This window comes from Python bivittatus, unplaced genomic scaffold (genome assembly GCF_059951505.1).
Source record: "Python bivittatus isolate LINGU-HERP-01145 unplaced genomic scaffold, Pbiv_v1 ctg000190_np1212, whole genome shotgun sequence".
Taxonomy (NCBI): domain Eukaryota; kingdom Metazoa; phylum Chordata; class Lepidosauria; order Squamata; family Pythonidae; genus Python; species Python bivittatus.
This window is the reverse complement of record NW_028277042.1, coordinates 6,726,899-6,748,994: the sequence shown is the minus strand read 5'-3', so window position 1 is coordinate 6,748,994 and position 22,096 is coordinate 6,726,899. Positions and strand designations below refer to the sequence as shown.

Here is a 22,096-nt window from a genome sequence, read left to right as displayed (position 1 = left end):
TCTTAGACTCTCTACCATATGCAGATATAAAAATAGGGAGCAGGAAGCAAGCCCCTTCTCTCTTTGTTATATGACATAAGCAAAGGTTCTCTTAAGAATTTGCCCTTTTACAGGAAAATGGAATCCTTCTGGGGATGGATCTGTTTTCATCAGTTTGTATCTTTATAGACAGCAACATCTTGAATCTCAAACCTTGGTGGTCCTGTGTGACCCAAGAGAGAGGGTATATAATCAGAATACTGAAATCTCTTATTGCCTTACAAGTAGGATCCAAAGTATGATAAGTGTTAAAATGTCCTGGATTTTTCCAAGGTGTCAGAAATCTCATTTTTCCACAATTCTGCTGAACTATGGATCTCAGTGGTCTATCTAAGGTCAGTTTCTTCACTATTATCTTTGCCAAACTTGAAGCTGGTGATTTAATGCATGAACACCCATCCAGGAAGAGGATTTGCAGGGACACCTTGATGACTGAGAAACAGAGAAAGGGAGGGTGCTAAATGCAGGGAAGAGCTTGCAAGATAAAACAATGAGAAAATGGGAAAAGGCTAAAGGAAGAGGAGCCAAACACCCAACTTGCAAGTGTCACACAATTGCAATCTGATCCTCAAGAAATTGCCCCACTGATTCCAGTTTTACTACTTCCTGGATTAACATGTCATGAGTAGAAAAGAACAGCTGTGCAGAGGGGAGGGGGAGAGGAACTTAATAATATGCCTCCTGCTATCATGAAAGAGTTGTGAGGATCCAGAATTTGCAGTTGTGCATCCCAGTCAAAGTCTGCCAGATCTGTACACAATTATATACCAGCCTTCCTGAAAACCCTAGGGAGAAATATCTGCTGGGCTTTTGGAGTCAGTTGGCCTTATGAAATTTGGTTGAAAGAGAGCTACTCTTTCACATAGTTAAGTACCCCTACTCTGGTACTTAACTTAAGTACTCTGGTCACATAGTTAAGTACCCTTACTCACATATACAATGGCTGCTTAGAATAGGAGTCACAAACTCAAGGTTGCCTTTCTCCTGTGCATGCTTGTTCAATGTTTCTGGATTCAAATGCTTTGAAAAAGCAGGTAATGCTCAGATACCTTTTTACCCCACCTGTAAATATAAGCCTAATACACCATTCATTAATTAGCCTGCCTCTGAAATCAGTTCTAAATATTATCAGTATGTGAAATTATCCCACTGGCTCAGGTGTATGTAAAGAAATGACATTTATTGATATCATGAATATAAATTCAACTGACATTTATTAGCATTACCAATAAAAATTTAATTCAGAAAAGCCTAGATGAAGCGCCTGGATTACTATAGAGATACTAACATTAGGAAAACCATACTGGCATTCTTACCAAGCATCTTTTCCCAATAACATTTAAAGCCTTTCAGATGTGACTCTTTGGATGTTTGTTGTGGATTTTTCCATTCTTTATCTTTAAAAAATGCATAGTGGTGGGGGAAGTAAGAAAAGCCAGATATAGCTTCATGAAGTCTGGTCTCTTGGAAAGATAGTTGTAGTTTATTTTATTTTTCCTTACCAATCTATATAGATTGGTTGTTTGTGTCTGTGTGTGTGCATGAGAGAGATAGAGGGAGATTGTGTGTGTGTGTGTGTGTGTGTGTTTTTCTGTGCATGTGTGTATGTATATAGGTGTACATGTATATATACCATTTTTCAGCACTACTTCCCAAAAATAACACCCATGAAGCTGGTACTTCTGTGTAGCTTTTATGTGTATATGTGCATACATGGATAAATAAGTAGAGACCACATGATTTGGGAAAGGAATGCTCAAAAGAGTATATTATAAACTGCTGCTGTTACTACTGTGATTTTATGCTTATCAGCAGTAGCTATATAATTTAAATGGTAATTATCTAAATCTATTTAGGAATAAGTCTAGTTAGATAGAGGGACCACCAAAGGAACAAGGACATCATTGATGTTCCCTGTGGGATTTAAAATGGCTACTAAATTCGATGAGCCAGTTGGGTGTAATGGTTAGTTAAGGCACCAGGCCAGAAACCGGGAGACCATGAGTTCTAGTCCCATCTTAGGCACGAAGCCAGCTGGGTGATCTTGGTCCAGTCACTTTGTCTCAGCCCTAGGAAGAAGGAAATAGCAAGCCACTTCCAAAAATCTTGCCAAGAAAATTGCAGGGACTTTTTCAGGCAGCCGCCAGGAGTGAACACTGACTTGAAGGCGCGCGTGCACGTGCACACACACACACTAAATGGTGCAGCCTGGCACTTCTTAGGTGGTGCTCACTGCTGCCAAGTAACAGTTTTGGCTAGGGATCCTCTTTAGGATAGAGGTACAGCACAGAATCTTTTGTTTATTCCCTTACTTGAAATCTGGATGCATTCTTGACTCTGTAGAAAGACTGCATACATATAGAACATTCAAGTTACCAGCTGCAAGTAAACTCTGCCAGTAAAAATAACTAAATAAGGGAAATTCCTCTCAAGGCACCAATGCACCAAACTGATTTAACATTTGAAATGGTTCAGGTACGCACTTTAGCATAACTGCATGGTGCAGACACCGCTACTCCATAATTTTGTTTTGCATTTAAGTTCACCATCCTGTTGTCATTTTAAAAGAGAGCTTTCTCTGACACGAGTCTGTGCGTCACTAGAGGGAAATGCTGTGTGGAAGCCTGAGAAGATGCTGACTTCTGAGCCATTCGGGTTAGTAGGGCATCCAAGAGGAGACCATTCTGCCATGCTGGTCCTGGACCTTTCCGTGACTAAGATCCAAACAGATCCTTTCTAGATGGCTACTTACTGTGTTTCATTCAGCATGGCTTGAGCAAAAAATTAAAAGGAATCTGCTGATTATACACACACATGTAGCTTCTCCAATGGGCGTTGGACAAAAAGGTTTCAGAATAAAGGTTGCCTTCCCACATAAAAAGGTTTATTTATCCATAAGTATGCACACATGTACACATGTGTGTCCTGCACTTCCATTGTTTATGAATGGCTCAAAGCTGCTTTAGTATAACTCAAACCGATGACATGCGATCCTGTTCCAAAAGGGCTTGGGGGGGTGGGGTCAATGCAAGTAAAATACAAATTATGTTAACCCAATCAATGACACGCTTAAAAAAATTAAACAAGCATAACAACAACAGCAACAATTTAGTATGTGTCAGTGTGCATACACATGCCTGTCTGTAAAGGTGTGTGCTTGTACGCAAGCACTGTTGAATCATGGAGAAATGTAATTGGCCTTTTAACTTGCAGATACTAATACCTTAATCTTGATTTTTTTACCAAGTTTTTACATATTCAATACTTCCTGTTCAGTCTCTCACGAGTCATAGTTATTGATTCCATTCTGGAGTTAAATTATAGTTCATTGTTTATATAGTAGAGCAATAGTAACCAAAATGTTAACTTGTGTTTTTAAATTTTGAAAGTAGTTTTTAGCAGTCCCACTACTGAGCATTCCTTTCCTTTTCCTTTCTCTAAATAAACAACCAGCGATCAACTGAAGACTTTTATAGATCTATAAAATGAAACCTATTTTATCTGCTAGGGCTAAATTAAAGATACTGACTTTAGCTGCTGGTTCAGGCCAGAGGCATGTCTAGTCAAGTACGCTTTTTAACTATGGTTTCCAAATAGTAATTTTCAGAAACATTCTCAAAAGTCTACATGTACCCATTGGGCAAAATACATTGGGGACTTCTGTGTTACTCTTTGGTTTCTCCAGTGGATTTTGGGACAGACAATTTCCTGTTGAGACAGACAATAATTGTTTTGGACATTACATTTATCCACCCTCCAAAGAGTCATCACTCTCAAAGATACTATTTATAAAAAGTGGGCTGCCCTATATGGAGACCAGCATGAACAAGGCTATGAATAAATAATGGAGTCTAATTTTCCATTATTACAGCTATCATTTAAAAATGCATGTCTGGCAGGACATTGTAATGATTTTGTATTACTTGGGAAAACTTCTGTGGTTCTCCTTTCTCTCTTCTCCCCCACCCTAAATCCAGTTACTTCATTACTACTTCATTAGATTTGATTTCCTCTAGTGTTTGCAGAGTTTCTGAAACAAACAATCAAACAAATATAGTGGCTTTAAAAAATGCCTGTGAGATTTCCAACACTTTAGATGCTTCTAATGCCCCCTTCTTCAAATGCTCTGAACATGTTACATTTTGGCATCCATAGCAAAACCCATTAGCTGTGACAGGTTAAGATGCCTCTGTAGACTTGACCACAAAGAAGCTGAATGCATGCCAGCCATTCCTCCTTACTACTGCACAATGTGCCATATAGCAAAAGGAAAAGCCCAAATCCATAACTTTCCTTTTAGGTTTCCTGACCTGGAGAGTGGGCAATTTTCCGTGCTCTGGATAATGTTTGTCATTTGGGTTGATTAAAAAGGAAAAAAAAGGACAACTGGGACATTCTGTGAACATTTAGCTGACCTTGTACCTATGTTGCATAGGTAATTGTTATGGGGTTAGAGAGTACTTGTAGACACCATGCACCGGTTAAATTAAAATGCATTGATTACAGAAACTCTACAATCAATATATCCCAATGTGTACTTTCTAAAGCTCCAAAAGGCCCAAAGTGTGTGTTAACAAGTCCTGACTCTCTAGCAATCAAATACGCACTCCCCAAGTTTCATTAGAACTTTGAACATTTCGTTCATGCTGAGTTTTCATCAAATTATGTTCCATCCAAAATTACTGTGATATTAGGTCTCAATAAATAAATAATGCAGTTATTAAGTTTGTTTGAACTATGAAAGTATGCTGGTATCAAAAATGTTCAAGTCGCTAGAATTTGAATTGGGAATCCACGCCAGGTTACTGGGACTGGAGTCATACCCAAGAAATCTACAAGAATAAACCAGTAAGGAGCAGGATTCTGAGCATTATTTCAATTCTTATTGCAAGATGACCTAATTCCTAATTTTTCAGCCTACAAATCAGAACATGAATATACAGAAATCTCCATATATTTCTAAATGCTGCCTTATAAATCACATTTGTAAAAATGGGTTATGCAGGCAATCCCCTTGTTATGCAGGGGAACTCTTCCAGGAACCCTTGACTAAATATGCTGATTTTTCAGTACATTGGATTGTGTACCACATACATGTGGGAAATGGCGGTCACTGATTTTGCACCTTCCACTTAACAACAGGCTTATGTAAGGCAGGGTTTGCATAGCCTGGGGACTGCCTGCATTAGGAAGTATCTCCTGTGGGGAAAGACCTATATATTAGGAAATATGTGCATTAAAATATGTATATTAGGAGAAATATGCTTGAAAATGAGGGAAGAGAAGGAAGGAACTTAGGTTTGGAAAGGAGAAACTGAATAAATTTAAATTTAACATTTTTGTCCATGCCAACACATCCCTTACCAGGAAGACCTAGGGCAGCAAGAAGCTCATTTCAAGGAGATCCAGTCCCGCAACTTCTATCACAGTTGTAAAGAGCCTTCTTCAACTCTCTGTTTCTGGTTTTAAAGGTGCTATCCGTTTGAAACCCCCACTTCTAGCATGGGATTGGAATAACTGTGAAGCTGGACATAGGACTTAGATGCCTCATGAATGCAAACAAAGCCTAATTAACATGAAGCAGTAAGTAAAGACTGTTACCTGCTTGCCTGTTTACCCCTATGGCTCTTTCCTTTGCTCCCCAGCATCCAGCTTCAACAATAAACTCCAATTAGACACTGAAACGTGCATCTGAAAAAATTCACTTCTCTTTCTGGTGCTATTTCTTCTTTTATTCATCATGCAATTGTTGAATTTTCAGCAATAAAATATGGAGAGGAGGTCTCTCTTGTATAAAGACAAAAGGTTTTATATGTGTGTATGTGTGTGTGTGTGTGAGAGAGAGAGAGAGAGAGCGCGCTTCCTCTGTTGAACCACTGTCTTTTAAAGAAAGTGATATTTTAATTATCTGTCCTGCAAATATAATTAACAACCTTCTCAATTCTAATTCCAACATCCTAGCATCACTAAAACTCCAGTTAATTTTAATTCAATTTTTCAACGTTAATAGCACTATGTTACCTGCCATAAAAGGATTATTTAGTAGCATTAAAATTATACTGCTCATATTAAATTCATAGATTTCCTTCCTTCCTTCCTTCCTTCCTTCCTTCCTTCCTTCCATCCATCCATCCATCCATCCATCCATCCATAGTCATTGGAGGCTGGACTTTTTGTATATGTGCTAATTGTGGCCAGCATGTTTATGAGAATAAAAATGAGGTCCTCAGTTTTCATGTACATGTTCATGGCCCTAATTCCTATGATCAAGTGGTATAACTAGTAAACCTGCTTTGGGGACCCGTTTACAAAGGCAGGTGTAAATTTGCTACCAATTGTACCCCGGGCCTGGGGTCAACAGAACCAACTCTCTGATAATTTTTCCAGAATTCCCTCCCAGGAGGTAGGTTATTATAAGAGCTAGATTGTTCAAGAGCAATTTCTTGATAACAGAATAGAAATATAAGAAATGGCCCAAGCTGAGATGAAGTTCATGTACTCAACTGAGGAGGTTGCTTAGAGTTAAGGAAGCTGGGATGCTTATTCTCTGCCTTAAGGGTAATCCTATAAAGTCTAAATCACTTAAATGCCTACTCAGGAGATAAAAGGAATGTCTAAGGCAGCCAATCCAGAAAGATGGTGAGTTAATGGTGAACCACCCATCCCAAAGCCTTGATACAACCTTATTGTAGGGCAACTGTTTCAAGTGGAACTAAGCTATGCGACAGGAGATGGGAAATTGAGGCCCAAAAATAGATACTTCTCCTATCTCAGATAATGGAGTCCCCATTGGATGGTTGGACGTATCTACCATCCATGTTTTTCACTAATCCCCCCCCCCCATCACATTTCTCTGCATTTACAGGAAGGCCAATGTTGATGTGCGGTAAAATATACAAGAAATAATTATCACAATTCCCATGATCAGCTGGGCCAATTTATTAGTATGTGGGAAGAGAGAATGGAGGATAAGGTTGGTTGGTTCTAAAAAAGGAAAAGCAAGTAGTGGAAGTCATCAGCTTATAAATTACCCTAAGATCCTGAAAGGACCAGAGGGTTGGGGGGGGTGTAGAATGTTGATTTAAGACCCCCTTTTTTCTCACATTATACAAATACAATTTTTCCGTTGCTTTCGTTCATTGAAGTCAGTGATCCAGCAAGCAGGAATGTGTGGGAAGCTTCAAATACTGCAATAATGTTTGGTACTACATTTTAATTAATTAGTTCTGTTGACTTGAATGAAAACTGTTGGCCATACTGGATGTGACCCCTTCCAGAAGTAAGAACTGAAGCAAACTGCACTGGACCCTCTCAAAATCCCTTACCTTGATGATTCTCAAAGAGACTAGTAGAACATTTTGCAGCTTTCAGGTACTGGGGGTGTACCAAACCATCAACACTAATTAAACAAAATTCTCTACAATCTTGAATTCAACTGTTTATGCAGGGCTAGCTCCACCTACTGAATGTTCAGAGCCAGGCAGTTGGGTGTAGGCCTCAACAATTAATCCAGCTTTGTGGATGCTTGGAGAGCTTTGAAATCCACACAACACATAGATACTCATGGATACAAGTAAACAAGTAACTCTGCAACCTGTGTAGAACCTTGGAAGAAAGCCCAGAAGTGGGATTCACAAGTGGTTGTAAATCAGGGTAGTATGAGGCTTTGCTATGGGTTGAAGCAAACTTTGGAAGTAGTTACTGATGTCTGTTTATTGGATACAGCTTTGATGCATTTTTCAAAAGAACAAGAAAACACTACAAACTTCCCATTTTGATTTTTCTTCATGCCAATAAATTCGAAGGATAGAATGAAGCATGAATATTAAACTATAGTACTGTATTATGGGACTGCCAGGCAGAAAAGAAAATTTTTCTGCTTTTTGAACCTAGAAATTTCCCATCATTCTTTCAACAGGTTCACAGATGGTCATCCTATGTTCTGATGTAGAAACATGTTGAGGAGATGGCATATATAAACCAGTGGTCGTTGCACTCCATAATGTCCCCTGTTACCTGGTGAAAAATTTCTCAGATTTTTTTTTTCCTGAAAAGATACATGGGAACCACCTGGACCATGACCTGGAGAAGGTGTGGACAATAGTATGTAAAGATAGACATTTCTTAGAATGTTCACCTGCCAAATCATTTTTAATTTCAGAAAACAGAAAGCTTAGTTCCCAGCATTATGGAATCAACAAGATAAATCAATTTACAACCTCAGATTGCTTTGTTTGAGGCATAAAGCTATAACTGGGCAGTGTTTTCCAAGAAACCAACCTTGCAAAAATGTTTAGATCAAAGATGAGCAATTCCATAAGTTTTTTTTCTGTCCCATTCCCCCTGCTAAAGTTTACTTATCTGATCTTAGGGTATTACAGAGAACATACATGCAGTGCGTATGGAATTGCTTGCTCATTCCTCTAAATAGCCGCTCCTATCAGTCCCCACTGCCATGGCTATTGAAAAGAGTTGAAAAGGATGATGAGAGAAGCAGTCTAACATCTATATCTCCACCTCTATATAAAAGGAAGACCCTGGAATCTGAGCAGAACTACAAGCAGAGAATCACATATCTTTAATTAAGTGTTGATTTTGTGTAGAGCTTAAGCTATTTTGGGAATTTGCTTGCCTATGAATAACTTCAATTAAAAATACAAGCAAATATTAAGAATCACGAGGACTTCAGTCATTACACTGATTTGTGGGGTGCTTTTTCAGGGGAAGGGCATAGAAGTATTGATGATGAATTTCCTCACATTTTTGAGTGAGCCAAACCTTGTCTTCAGGAAGCATTTGAGAATACTTTGAAAGACTGAAGAGGTTGTTGGCCTTATTTAGTCCAGTTGAATTCTTCAAGTCTACCTTTACAGATAAGAATTGTGCAGATGCTGAAATATTTATCAGAAAAAAACTATTTATTTGTGCAAGAAAGCAGTGATTAAATGAATTTGGGTTACCTGGGATGGTTCTGAAAAATGCATGTTTGATTTATGAGAAGACTATGGACTGAATGAATTGCTTCTATTTAGTATTTGAAATGCAAGGCATGGTATAATTGATGTGTTGTTTCATATGATACAGAATTTCACTATTTTGAACACGTTATTAAATGAATAAAATAATGGCAGTGAAAAAATATTCTGGCAGCCTCATTCTGAGCCAATGCCAAACCCTTCCTACAGGAATAATCACATAATTCTGACTGTCACATATGCTGATTTTGTTTAGTTTGTGAATCTCCAACCTAGCTCTTCTCTTTTGGCTCAGCTAGTGTTTACAAGGCACAAAATATTTCTTACAACTTATTTGCAAATAAATTCTGAAAAGGATGCTTTTAATATTAGAAGATTAAGAATGAAAGTCCTGATTCCTGAACTAAGTTCTATCCATAAGAAGCTATCTTCTTCTCTGAGAAAGTTCACCAGAGACCATCTTTAAATTTGTTTCACCTTCTAGTTAGGCTTTGTCTAAGGCTGCTGTTGTTGTTTTTAATCTTTTCTCCTGCTCCCTGCATTTTTCTGCTTTATCATTGTGCACATCAGCACCCCTAAGCCACAATGATATACAAACAGCAATTATGTAACATGATATGACATTATTACATAATTCATGTCATTTACATGATAATGTCATCACCTAACATGTTGTCATCTCTCCCCCAAATGGTTGAGACACAGGACTAGATTGTGCAGGGCCAAATTCAAATCCTTAGTCAGCTTTGGATGAGCCAAGCACTGCCTCTTGATCTAGCCTATCCCAGTAGAGTATTAGGATAAAATGCAGAAATATATATTCTGCTTAGCACCTTCTGCTGGAAAGGCAAGATGCAACTGAAGCAAAAACTCTAATTCAAGTTGGTAAAGGGAAAAGGAAGAGGTTGTTGAAGAGATCATGGGGAAAGGATTCAGAGTGAAACTATTTGGAGATCCAAGGGGTTATTTCCTTCTGCACTCTTTCTCTTTGAGGGGGTCCTCAAAAGGGGATCCGGTGTGTTCAAAATGGCAGGACCCACAAGAAGAAAGAGAGCGAGACAAAAGAAAAAGCAAGTCCATTTCAGAATGAGAACTGGTCTCAGCAGAGGTGGTGAAATATCTCCATTCCCTCCATTTGCCTGAAGCCTGTGCTTATAGACCATACTAGGAATTATGGTCCAACTATCTGAAGTGCACCAGGTGGAAGAAGGATGACCTCTGTGGGCAGGGTCCAGTTACGAGGGAGAGTAAGGGAGGTGGACAAATATCAAACTTTCAGTAGAATGAAACTTTCTTGCAAGAGTGACCTTTTGCCTCCTGAACATAGCATTATTGAATAGATGGATTGAATTATTTCCTAGCAATACTGGCAAACACGGTCCCGCTCTCTGCCAATCAATCCCTATCATTTTCAAAGAAGCAGATCACATTGCCCCCAAAGATTGATTTACACATTATTTATCCTATCGGCCAGCTTGAATTGGCCATCCCTATCTTCTGTCATAGAGTGAAAATAATAATGTCTCCAATTAGTTACTCAATAAACTGTGGGTTTGTCTGTTATTAGTGATCATTAGCATTATAATGCAGCATGGAAATTCGGAGCAAATTAGCCACATATGTAAGCCGGGGAGTACATCTGCAGTTAATCAAACTCATACTGTTTAAGTGGGCAGAAGATTGTGCAAGGATTGTCCAGGAAGAATGTATTTATTTATATATTTATTGCAGGGCGTAGGGTGGAGAAGGAGCCAGACAGTGTCAGCTTTGTTTTCCTTCCTCTCTTCGTTTTCCTTAATCTGGCACTCCCAAATGAATGTTTATTCCAGAAGCTTGTCAATTGCTGAAAGCAGAAAAAAGAGTTATAGCTCAAATTAAAATACCTTTTAATGCTGCTGATTCCAGAGCACCAAATCTTTACAGCCATAAATAATGAAGAGGAATTCAGAGAGGTGCAGTCCATCCTCTGCAGTCTCCATTTCTTCCCATGTGTGACCTTTCTTCTGCAGTATTGTGGGAAAGCACTCTGGTATCAGATGATGACACACGCTTGTGATCACTTCCAGTCATCGCTGTTTTCCTAAAAAAATCAGGGCTTCCAGTTAATGAGAGCTGATGCAAATCCATGTTAATACCAGTGGGGATTTCTATTTCTATTTTTATTATTATTTTAAAGATATGCTTTGCTTTGCTTTGCCCCAACTGACTAATCCTTTTCACCTGGAAGCTGTAGCAGTTCTCTCCAGACTATCTCCATAGCCTTCAAGACCAGAAAACTTTGTCACTAGAGTCATGGTGGCTCAATCAGGGCCAAGATGAATTTGGCGTCATACCTAATTGCTTTGTTACATCCACAGCAGGACCAGGTTGGGCTAGATTTGACTTTTGAAGAAGCAGAAGCACCAGATCCACACTGGATAATACAGTTAGATGGGTTTAGTGGAGGAAACAGAACCAGTACAAGTAGGAAGTATGTTTTTTTCTACGATGGATAGAAATGGCCTCTGAAATTCTCCACCAAATGTTTGGTGGAAGAGTTAGGTGGCTGATTTCTCTAAATTTTTCCAGTGTGCTGTAGCAGTTAAGATTTTGGACTAGGACCAGGGAGACCCTTGCTTAAGTTCACTCTCAGCCTCAAAAACTCACTGGGTGTTTTTTTACTCATCCACTCTTTCTCAGGACAACCTATCACACAGAGCTGCTGTAAGAAAATTGGAGGTGTTATGTATGCTTGGAGGAAAGGATAGATATAAAACTAACAAAGACATCAATAAGTACTATAACAAACTCTCAAAGGTTAGGGGGCAGAAAAAAAAAATAGAAACATAGAGTTGCCCCTAAAAGATGCACCCTGCTTCTGCATGCTTCTGATATCATATTGTATTCCTTCTACCATAATATATAGTCAGTTTATTATAGTACATGATGTAATGGTATGTGGGAATGACCTTGGGAGATAAGGCCCAGATGCTTGCTATCTAGGGAATGGTCAGATAAGAGACAGCATAGTCTGCAGCTGGATAGTGGGTGGGGCAAGAGGTTCAGAAGGGACCATCCCTAGTTTCTTGGGCTATAAAGGAGACAGAGTAGGAGGAGAGAACTGTACTTTCAGATTTGCAAGATTCTGTTAATGTAGCCTTACAATAAAGTAGAATTAGCTCATCTGGTTGTGTTTCCTGTCTGGTCTAACTGGTAAGGCTGACACATGCCTGTGGAGATTAGACTAATGGAGAGGTCAAGAAATGCAAATACAACATTTTAAAACAGTAAAATGTACTTAGGACAAATTAAAAGGTGTTCTAATTTACCATACATCCTTGGACTATCTATACATGCATTTTTTCTTCTTTGCTCCATTTGACTGGCTGTTGGGAATACGGAACTGCAAAGATGCAAAGGCATCAGCAAGGGGCGGGGGGAGCCATGATATGCCATGACCATATGATCAAAACCCTGCCGTCTCTACACATTCAGTATACAAGACCTGTATAGAAAAGAAGCAGCATTCCTTCACATGGTCACAGCTGCTGTCTTGGCAGATGTGAAAAAATGACAGCGGTGATAAGAATTTAAGACAAGCTTTTTTTTTTTTTTTAAGGATCAGACCCATATTTATTATACTGCTTTATTATTCATTACAACTGCCTTCAGGATTTGGGGCGGGAGGATTTCTCCCCATGGAATTCAGACAGATCAAGACTTTCATTCAAGGAAGTAAATTTATCTGATAAAGTATAATCTCAAGAATTGTTTTCATTTTCTTGGTGTTTCCACACATTCCTGTTTCCTCAGCCACTGACTCAAGTAGACAAAAAAATGGAAGGGGGAAGAAGGAGAAGGACTATATTAATAGTCTCCCAGAATCTTAAAAAGATCTTGACAACTTTCATCCATAAAGGCTCTCAGAATAGTGCACACAAAATTCTAAAAATCAAATATTGTACTGTAAGAACAATAAAACAAGAAGCGTAAGGCCAGCTCAACCATGGTGATGATGATGATGACGACAATCCCTGTGGAGAAAGGAACTATTTGAAGAAAACTGGTTACTTACAACGTTTAAACAGAAGAAGGGGCTGGATTCTCTTCCCAGAAAATGACAACACAACCCACCTGAGCTACAAAATGAACACCCATTTCAAAGGGTTTTTCTTGCTTTTCTCCTGCAAGGAGATACGTTTAATATCTATATCTATATATCTATATCTATCTATACACACACACACTGCAGTGGACTTTTTTTAAAATAAACAAAATGAATGAAATATTTGGAATTGAGGGTTAAAAATGCTGAGGCATAACATCTGGATGGATGGAGACCTTTTGATCCCCTTCTCCACTGTTCTCTCTGCGCACATAGTGGTGCACCTGGAGAAGGAGATCTACCTGTTTACAAATTACCCCAATTTTCTACTTGAATCAGCAGTAACTGTTTAACCTCCCCCGTGATGCAATTAGGCCTTCAGAGTTCATGTGTGCTTATTATGATCTCTCCTGTGTTTTGTTCTTCTACTTCTTTTTTTTTCTTCTCTCATACCTGTAAACATATATCTTATCTGTGTATGTATAAAAACGTTGTACCAGTTCTTTGGCTAAATTATGCACAGTGGGCCTTACTAGCCCACCATTAGCATAAAGTATGCTAAACAAAGTGTTTTCTTTCTGATAATTATACTCTAAAGTGTCTCCTGCTTATTAATTTTCTTTCCATCTAGGTTGCCTCCCCTCCTTCCATTTTTCCAAACTTTGGGCTAGCTTCACAGCCACTGACATAGGCCAGATCTGCCTTTGGTGATTTGGAAGCATTCTTGTATTTATTTTTGTCCATTTCTCTTTTCTCGTACATGCCACTGCTGAATTTCTGTGCAACTACCCTAAAAGTATTGTTCAGCATACAAATCAACTTTACTCCTGTAATGCTGGTTTTGTATTTATGCATGTTGTGGTTCCCAAATCAAGAGGAGAATGCATGGTAGTTAGTAAGGCAGTATTCTGGAAACTGCATTAAAAAAAAAAAAATTAAAGATCCATTTAAAAAAATAAAAACAACTGGATGCTTTTATGTGTTATCTTCCCTAAGATACAGAACTGTTATATACACTTTTCTAAAGGTACATAGTTGTAGATGTGAATTCCCAAGATACCTCTTTCTTAATGCAAATTTCTCTAATGTTCTTTGTCACATACATTTTGTCCAGTGCAAGTTTTTAAAAAATGTAATTCCTTTGAAGTGTAAGCTTTTTTATACAAATATATATTTTATATCTTTTAAGAAAATGCAAACAAATCAAGCAGTTGCTTTTTTGTATGCAAATTTTGGAAATGCATGCTTTTCCCCCCCAGATACAGTGGTACCTCAGGATATGAACTTAATCCATTCCGTGACCCTGGGCGTATCCCGAGTTGGTCGTAACCCGAAGGAAATGTCCCCATAGGGTTCAATGTAAATCCGGTTAATCTGTTCCGCCCTCCAAATTTGGTCGCACCCCGAGGCAAATTTTCCCATAAGGTTCAATGTAATTACCATTAATCCGTTCTGGCGTCCGTGGACCACACGTCAGGGGCGGGAAAACGGCCGGGCGCGGCGTGGCACAAAAACGGCCGGGTGCGGCGCGGCGCGGTGGAAAAACGGCCGGGGACCACGTGTCAGGGGCACAAAAATGTCCGCGGACCACGTGTCAGGGCAGAAAAATGACCGTACCCCGAGGCGGAGTTCGCACATCGAGGTAAATTTTTGCGGCCAGAACTGGTCGTAACCCGAAAAGTTTGTTAGTAGAGGCATTCTACTAACCACTGTACATCTATCCAAAAATGGAGTTTTGTGCAGGTTTTTGATTAACCAGAATCATCTCAGATCCTCAGAGAAGAGCTCTCTGAGAATCCTCCATTCTAGGCTTGGTGAAACTGTAATCACAGGAGTAATAATATATTAAGAGCATTGTGGGAAATTAGAGGTTCAGATCCAGCTACTTATTGTTGAAGACCTCAGAGAAAATATAAATATAGTAATTGGCCAAGCTAAGATTCTGAAACTTCAACAGGACTCTTCTAATTAGGTTGAATTGGACACACACAAATAAGTCCTGCCTTATTTACAGATTCATTTGTGTGAGGGGACATTGCTGAAAAAAAGGCCCTATGCAGGCACAGAAATTAAAATACATTTTCTGCATATTTTTAAAAAGTCCTAGAATATACATTCACAAGCATACATACATATATTTTTATTTATACTACGTATGCTGCCTTGAGTTGTACAAAATGAAAGTGGGATATAAATCAGATCAAGTAAATGAATAAAATATCTTTGAAACCTATTCTCCTCAAATACCCATTTAAAGCCCACACCTGCATTGCAGTGTTCAGAGAATTGCCAGATTGAAACAACATTTGTATTTTGATGTGCACAACTCAGATCGATCAGCTTTCCAGATATATTTTATTTCTGAAATTATACCCTGCATTTCTGTTGGTGCTTATTCAAGGCAGCTCACAACAATGGAAAAAAGAAAATACAATCAGTACAGTTAAATTTTTAGATTTAAAATTGGTAACATTCAAATAATTAGCAGTTAAAAGCTTGACAAAAAAGATGCATTCTTCCTTTTTTCCCTAACTTGTGTGGACCAGACAAGATGTGGATTAAATGACATCCTGGTATAACTAGAACTGTGGTTGTAGTTCCACCTGCTTTTCTGGATCTTTGTGTGAAGCACATTCCAGTCCTAGGTTCCATTTTTAGAAGGGTTGGGTACACATCTCTCAACTGATAGTAGAGGTCTAAGTCCCATTATTTCCAAGAGGAAGAAAGGCTTAGTATTTCAGTTCCCTCCAAGCTTCCAGTTAGGGTTGCCTGCTGGCCATTGTCCTTCCCTGCTGACTTGGCTTCTCAGCAAGAGTAAAGAAGGAAGAAAGAGCTTTATTCAAGGGAATGTGAACAGATGAAAAATCATGGCAATGTGTCTTATCCTTTGTTCTTCAAACATACTTAAATGTATATCAGGGAATGTATGTCTTATGTATCAGGTTTATATCCTGCCTTTTCTCCAAGACCTTAACACAGTGCATACAGCCCTTCCTCCTCAATTTTTTTTTTCCTTCTCATAAAAACAGCCATTTGAGGTAGGTCAGGCTGACTGAGGGTGACTGGCCCACAATCACCAGTGAGCTTCCATAGTTGAAGTACACTTGAACCTGGCTGACTCGAGTCCTTTTCCAGCACTTTAACCACTATTCCACACTGTCTCACCAATCCTATAGGACAACTTGGGGGGTGCTTAATCTTTGTGGATATTGTCAGTCAGATTCCTGGAAATCCACAAAACATCTAGTTTGTACTGTCCACCAAACAAAGGAAATTTATCTAACAGGTTCTTTACCCACTAAGTGAGATGGGAGTAGCTTCTAAAGAGGAAAATTCCAACTGACCATCTGTTCATGACTTCCAAGTGATTCCTACAGTCCTTGCTTAGTAAAAGACTAAGTAGGACAAAATCAACCTGATGTGAATTTAACTAGGTTTTGCCTGGATATGTCCTTCGCTACAATAATTGGGGAGAGAGCTTGGATCCATCAACTTTTTCCCATTTTTCCATGCCCAATTTTTGGTATGCACCTGAAACAAAACATCTTTGAAATGCCTCCTCAGTGTTTGAAGTTGAGCATGGAGAACATCCGATTCATTTTAAGCAAAACTTTAGATGAATTAACTTTTTTTTCCAGTTTGCACAGCAAGGTAATGTAGAGGTGTTGCTGTTGTTTGACTTTTTTTTTCTTTTTTTTTTTTGCTTAATCCTTTGAGTGGATATTTAATCTTTTTTGTTAACATATCAGAAATAGAGACTTAGAAGATATGAATAATTAATTGAATTATGTACCTATTACCTTAATTTATTTAACGTGTTAGGGAAGTTTAAAACACACGTGCACACAAGCATTCGTACTCTCCCACTTGACAAATTGGTTTAGGATTGGACACCCTTTGAAAGGATTTTGTGTTTCATCAAATAAGTGCCGTTTGGAGGAGGGAAGGATGACATTCAGTGAAGAATTATGCAAATGGAGAGCTATTCATCATTTGGATGCTTCGAGTCAGTTCTGTAAGGTGCATTTTATGCATTTGTAACTTGCGTTTAAGGGAGAAGAGTGTTGTGATAGGGATTGATCAAGAACCTGGTGTTACAAAAATTCTCATCTTTCTCCAGGTTGCCTTTTCCATTTCCCCTTCCTTCCTTCCTTCTCCTCTTCTTATTCTTCTGGAAGCAAAAGCCCTCGAGATGGAGAAAAGCTTTTTGTCCTCAAATGCTGTTGAAATAAAACTGCCTTTATCAGCAGCCTTCAGACCCAATAGCTTTGAGTAATGGGAAGAGTTGTCCAGCCATGCCCAGCTGTGATGTGGGAAAGGCTGCCCTACAGCAGAGGTTCATAGTCTGCAGCCTTAAAATTAACCCCCTTGAGAGTTGGTTGTACTCTCTGAGCCCCAAAGTCCTTCCAAAAGTGAATGGCAGTTATTTTTTCTAAGTTTTATAATGTGCCAGGAGGTGAAAATTATTAAATATAAGAGTACACGCATTAACTCTGCTATTATCTACTTTCTACTAATTTAAATCCAACTGAGGAAAGATAGTCTCCATGGTACGATGGTCAAAGTGGTTCACTAGAACTGATAAGAACCAGGTTCAAAACTCTACTTAACTCTTGGTAGACCTTGAGCCAATCCTATGACTATCCTTCACAATTATCCTACAAGGTGGTAGTGAAGATAAAATTTGGGGAATGGGTAACTAAACACATTCCATAGAAGAGGAATGGGGTAAAGTTGGAATAATTAAATAAACCAAGGTTTTTAGGGTTGTTTTTACCATGCTCCCCCCCCCACACACACACACACACCAACAAAGGGATTGTAATTTGATGTGTAGCAACAAATTCTATGCTAGAAATTAGCTCTCCCTAATCTGTGGATGTAATGATATGTGGGAATGACCTTGGGAGACGGGAAGAAGAGTTGCAGGATAGAAAACAGTCTGATAAAATCTAAATCTGAAGGAGGGTTGGAAAAAGCATCTCAGAAGGGACCCTCCCTAGTTTTTGAGATAGTAAAAGTAAGGGAGGGGAGAGGTACTTTCAGACTTACTGGTCTTGACCTAGTGTATTCTATTATGGTTGTTTATTCAACAAATTACAGTTAAAACAAATCATGGCTTAATGTAATGTCTTAAATCAGCCATTGTGTCACCTTGCTGCCCTTGATTAATATGATTGAGCAGTAAATGCCCTTAATGAGTTCAAAGATGAAGAAGAAAAGGAAATGATGACAATACTGGGACATATGGTTGTGTGAAAGAAAATGATAGGAATTATCTTGTCTGTGATAAGCACCATAGAGTGAATGTGGCAGCAGGTTTCACTGGCGATGAAAGTGATTAAAGATCCCTTGTAAATCTGTTATCTGGGTTTTTAAATCACCCTTTGAAATACAGACCTGACAAACATTATGCTGCTTACTAGCATCTAGAAATAAATTCCCATACAAATCCTGTCCATTTGGGGAAGGTGATGACTGAGCAAAGCAAGCAAAGCTTGTTGCATGAATCTGGTAACATTTTTATTTTTTTTTACCTTTATCAAATATACATCTAAACCCACCCCAGCCCCAGCCCCAGCCCCAGCCCCACACTCATCTGGTGAATTTACAGAGAAACTTAATCCCTTCCATCTCAGGTTTTGCTTCCATGAATGAATAACTCTAGCCCTGAAACTCATATGATCTACTCAATTTCTCTGTGCTGTGTAAAAACTGGTGGGTTTTAGGGCAAGGGAAAAGTGAGGATATTTATTTGGAGAAGATCCATTAAGACAATTAGTTGTGTGATTCACTTAGAAGAAAGCACATCTACAGTGTGCTGAAATTGTCTTAACAACCAAGATGAATTGGGCAGGAACTCTGCAGTTTTTTTATACATCAAGGCACCCTAAAGAAAGCAGTGCAGATCAGTAAGAAAACATTTATTTCAGCCTTCCTTTCTATTATGATATATTAGAATCTTAATACATCCTAATACATCAGGAAGGCACCAGGAAAAAGAAAATAGAACAAGACAAGACTAGATTTTAATCCAGAAATGCTGAGCTTGAGAACCTTCTTGGCCAGGACTACCAGATCTGTGCTGAGAAAGAAAAAGAAAGAAGGAAAAAAGGAAGGAAGGAAGGAAGGAAGGAAGGAAGGAAGGAAGGAAGGAAGGAAGGAAGGAAGGAGGGAGGGAGGGAGGGAGGGAGGGAGGGAGGGAGGGAGAGAGAGAGAGAGAAAGAAAGAAAGAAAGAAAGAAAGAAAGAAAGAAAGAAAGAAAGAAAGAAAGAAAGAAAGAAAGAAAGAAAGAAAGAGAAACCACTAGATGCCATCAAAGAGTTTTCTATATCTCTTTCCTGATATCTAGGGGTCATCCAGATCTGGTAGCCCAGCTTTCAGGTGCAAGGGTCTGGGTAGTGGTCCAACTCTGTTGGAACCTCCACTATAATGACATTGCTTTGCAGAAAGCTTGCAACATAGACTGGACATCTGTCTGATCAGTGATGCTATATCCTGCAATAAGGAGGTGGTTGGACTAGATGACCTCCTTCCAATTTACAGTTCTAGGATTATATTCCTTGGCTAGAATAAGAGGAGTTGTAATCCAGTGGAGTCAGCAATTTCTACCTAGTTAATCTTGCTAGTCAAAAAGAGTTGATTGAAGAACAGTGAGAAAACTACAATGCTGCTATAGAAAAAAAGCACTCTGACAGGTTTAATACATAGTTATAACTTCAAAATGACATCTGTGTATGAAAAAAGAAGACACAGAAATTTAGGCAATTATCAGACAGGCAGTGTTTAAGAAAAGAGGAAACATATGATCGCTTAGAAAAAGAGGCTTAATGAATTCCAAGTGCAAGCATTATACGCAGTGGAATGATACATGATTGGTGTAAGCAGTTAATGAATATGTCTGTTAGCTGCAAAACTTCTAACTCAGAAGAATTGATGAGCATCTTCCCCAGGCCAAAAATTACAATAATGAACATTCCATGTTTCCCTGGCCTTGCAAGCTAATGGGTTCCTTAAGCACCCAGATAAGATTCAGGAAATGAGCTGACTCTGATCAAATTTAGGGCCAAGCTAGGACTGTAAAGCTAAATTCAGCTGACATTATCTCCAGGCGTAATTGGAGACCACTATGTATTAGACCAGCTGTGAAGGTTGCAAAAGGTCATTCAAGGAACCCAGTCTTGCCATGCCAGGTAAAGTTTGTGGAAAACTTGGGGAGCTCATCTTGATCAGACTATTATTTGGAAAAAGTTTAAGACCTGAAAATGATTACTCCAAAAGCCTGTAGGAAATTCTTTTCAATTTCCCCCTTTCCATTTTTTTTTTCAAATGGTTGGCTTGATGGTGAGCTGAGAGAAATATTTGAATGTAGTCTCTATAGGTGGTTCAAAAGAATTTATTTATTTATTTGATTAATTAATTAATTAGATTAATTAATTAATTAATTTAAAATGGGCAATTTTTAGATGCACCTGCCTATAGCCTTCCTCCCTCCTAAATCATTCATTCATTCATTCATTCATTTTCAATGTTAATTTTTAGTCTGCTTCTCCCAGCCTTCCTTTTCTTGGCCATGCCAGATAAGATCAATGTTAGCCCAATGTTAGCTGCTCACTTTCCCTCTAGTCCTATTTCATTTAAACACCTTGAAAAGTTTTGGTCATCCTAGAAGATGAATTGCACCATGAGATAGACAGGAAAAGGAACCTTTGTTAGTTCTGCTAGATCTCCCAAATGACACTGTTTTCCTTCTAAATTGCCTAGCATTACAAGTGTTCTGCTTTTTCCTGGCTGGTAGGTTGAGAAGAGTTTAGGAAAATGGTCTTGTTTAATTGGGACCTAGAAGGTCCTTCTTAATCCAGATGTTGCTATAAATCATGACAGGAAATTACTGTTTGGTGCTTTGGATATGGAAGGTTAACATGTGGAATCTGTGTTTTGACTGTAGACCTGGAAAACTCTGCTTGATTTCTGATCTATGGCAAAATGTAAGATGTTGGTGTTCTTAAGATGTGGAACATAGGACATTCCCACACTGGAAGCTGCTAAGTGCATTTCAAGGAAAGTTGCCTTGGATACCTATGGAGGCTTCTTTTCAAATTCAATTGCATTTTTTTTTTAAATCAGGATTAGGACAAAGAGGGAACCAGGTAAGTTTCCACTTTGTGAGTCAAAGTTGTCTAATCTTTCCTTGATTTTTTAAATATTAACAAAAATGTGCATATTAATTCCAGGGGGACAATTAGCAACATAGGTAGTTTTGTTCTAAATTGATATGGATATGTTTTCTGTGGCTTCAGGCTGGACAATGGGGGAAAGGGGGTGTGAGAGTCCTAGTGGGAAGGATAAAGGCCATAAAAGAGATGGGGCCAATCTCAGATACGGATGGAGCTGGGATTCTCTTTCAGTGTGGGAGAAGCTGGAAGTGGGGGTGAGTGTCTTTGGATTAAGTCAGCTTTAGGTTTACTGCCCAGTTTTATGGGAATCCTGCCTCAAAATGATGATAAAACACATTTCATTGGTGCAGTTAAAGAAGACTCAGGAGGCCATAAAACTCTTTGAGGACTACATGCAAACTTGAGGACACTGATTCCCCTCCTTGGTCCTAAATCATTAGAATTGTAGCAGGATATTGGAGATGCATGTTTCATTGCAACTGACATTCTACAGGTAGTCCTCACTTAACGACCATAATTGGGACCAGAATTTAGGTTGCTAAATGATGCAGTCATTCAGCGAATCATTACTTGACTCGATTTTATGACCTTTTTTGTAGTAGTCATTAAGTGAATCACATAGTTCTCCATTGATTTTGCTTGCTGGAAGCTGGGAAGGTTGCAAATGGTGATGATGTGACCCCAAGACACTGCAACTGTTGTAAGTGTGAGCTGGTTGCCAAACACCTGGATCGTGATCACGTGACCGCGGAGGCTCTGGTCATAAATCACTTTTTAGCCCTGTTGTAACTTCAAATAGTCACTAAACAAATGGTCATTAA

General features: G+C 38.8%; 1 protein-coding gene across 3 annotated transcripts in view; it reads left to right on the top strand.

Moving 5' to 3' along the window:
* WWOX (WW domain containing oxidoreductase) overlaps positions 1-22,096 on the top strand; it is a 567,948-nt gene that overhangs the window by 421,670 nt on the left and 124,182 nt on the right. Inside the window, exon 9 of one of the 3 annotated variants that reach the window (XM_088135995.1) lies at positions 5,511-5,697. The exons of the other annotated variants lie outside the window; for them this stretch is intronic. Within the exon in view, the coding sequence (XP_087992121.1) occupies positions 5,511-5,525 (15 nt within the window). The 3' untranslated portion in view covers positions 5,526-5,697. Of the gene's footprint in view, positions 1-5,510; positions 5,698-22,096 lie in introns of those variants that run through there. 3 annotated transcript variants of the gene reach the window in all.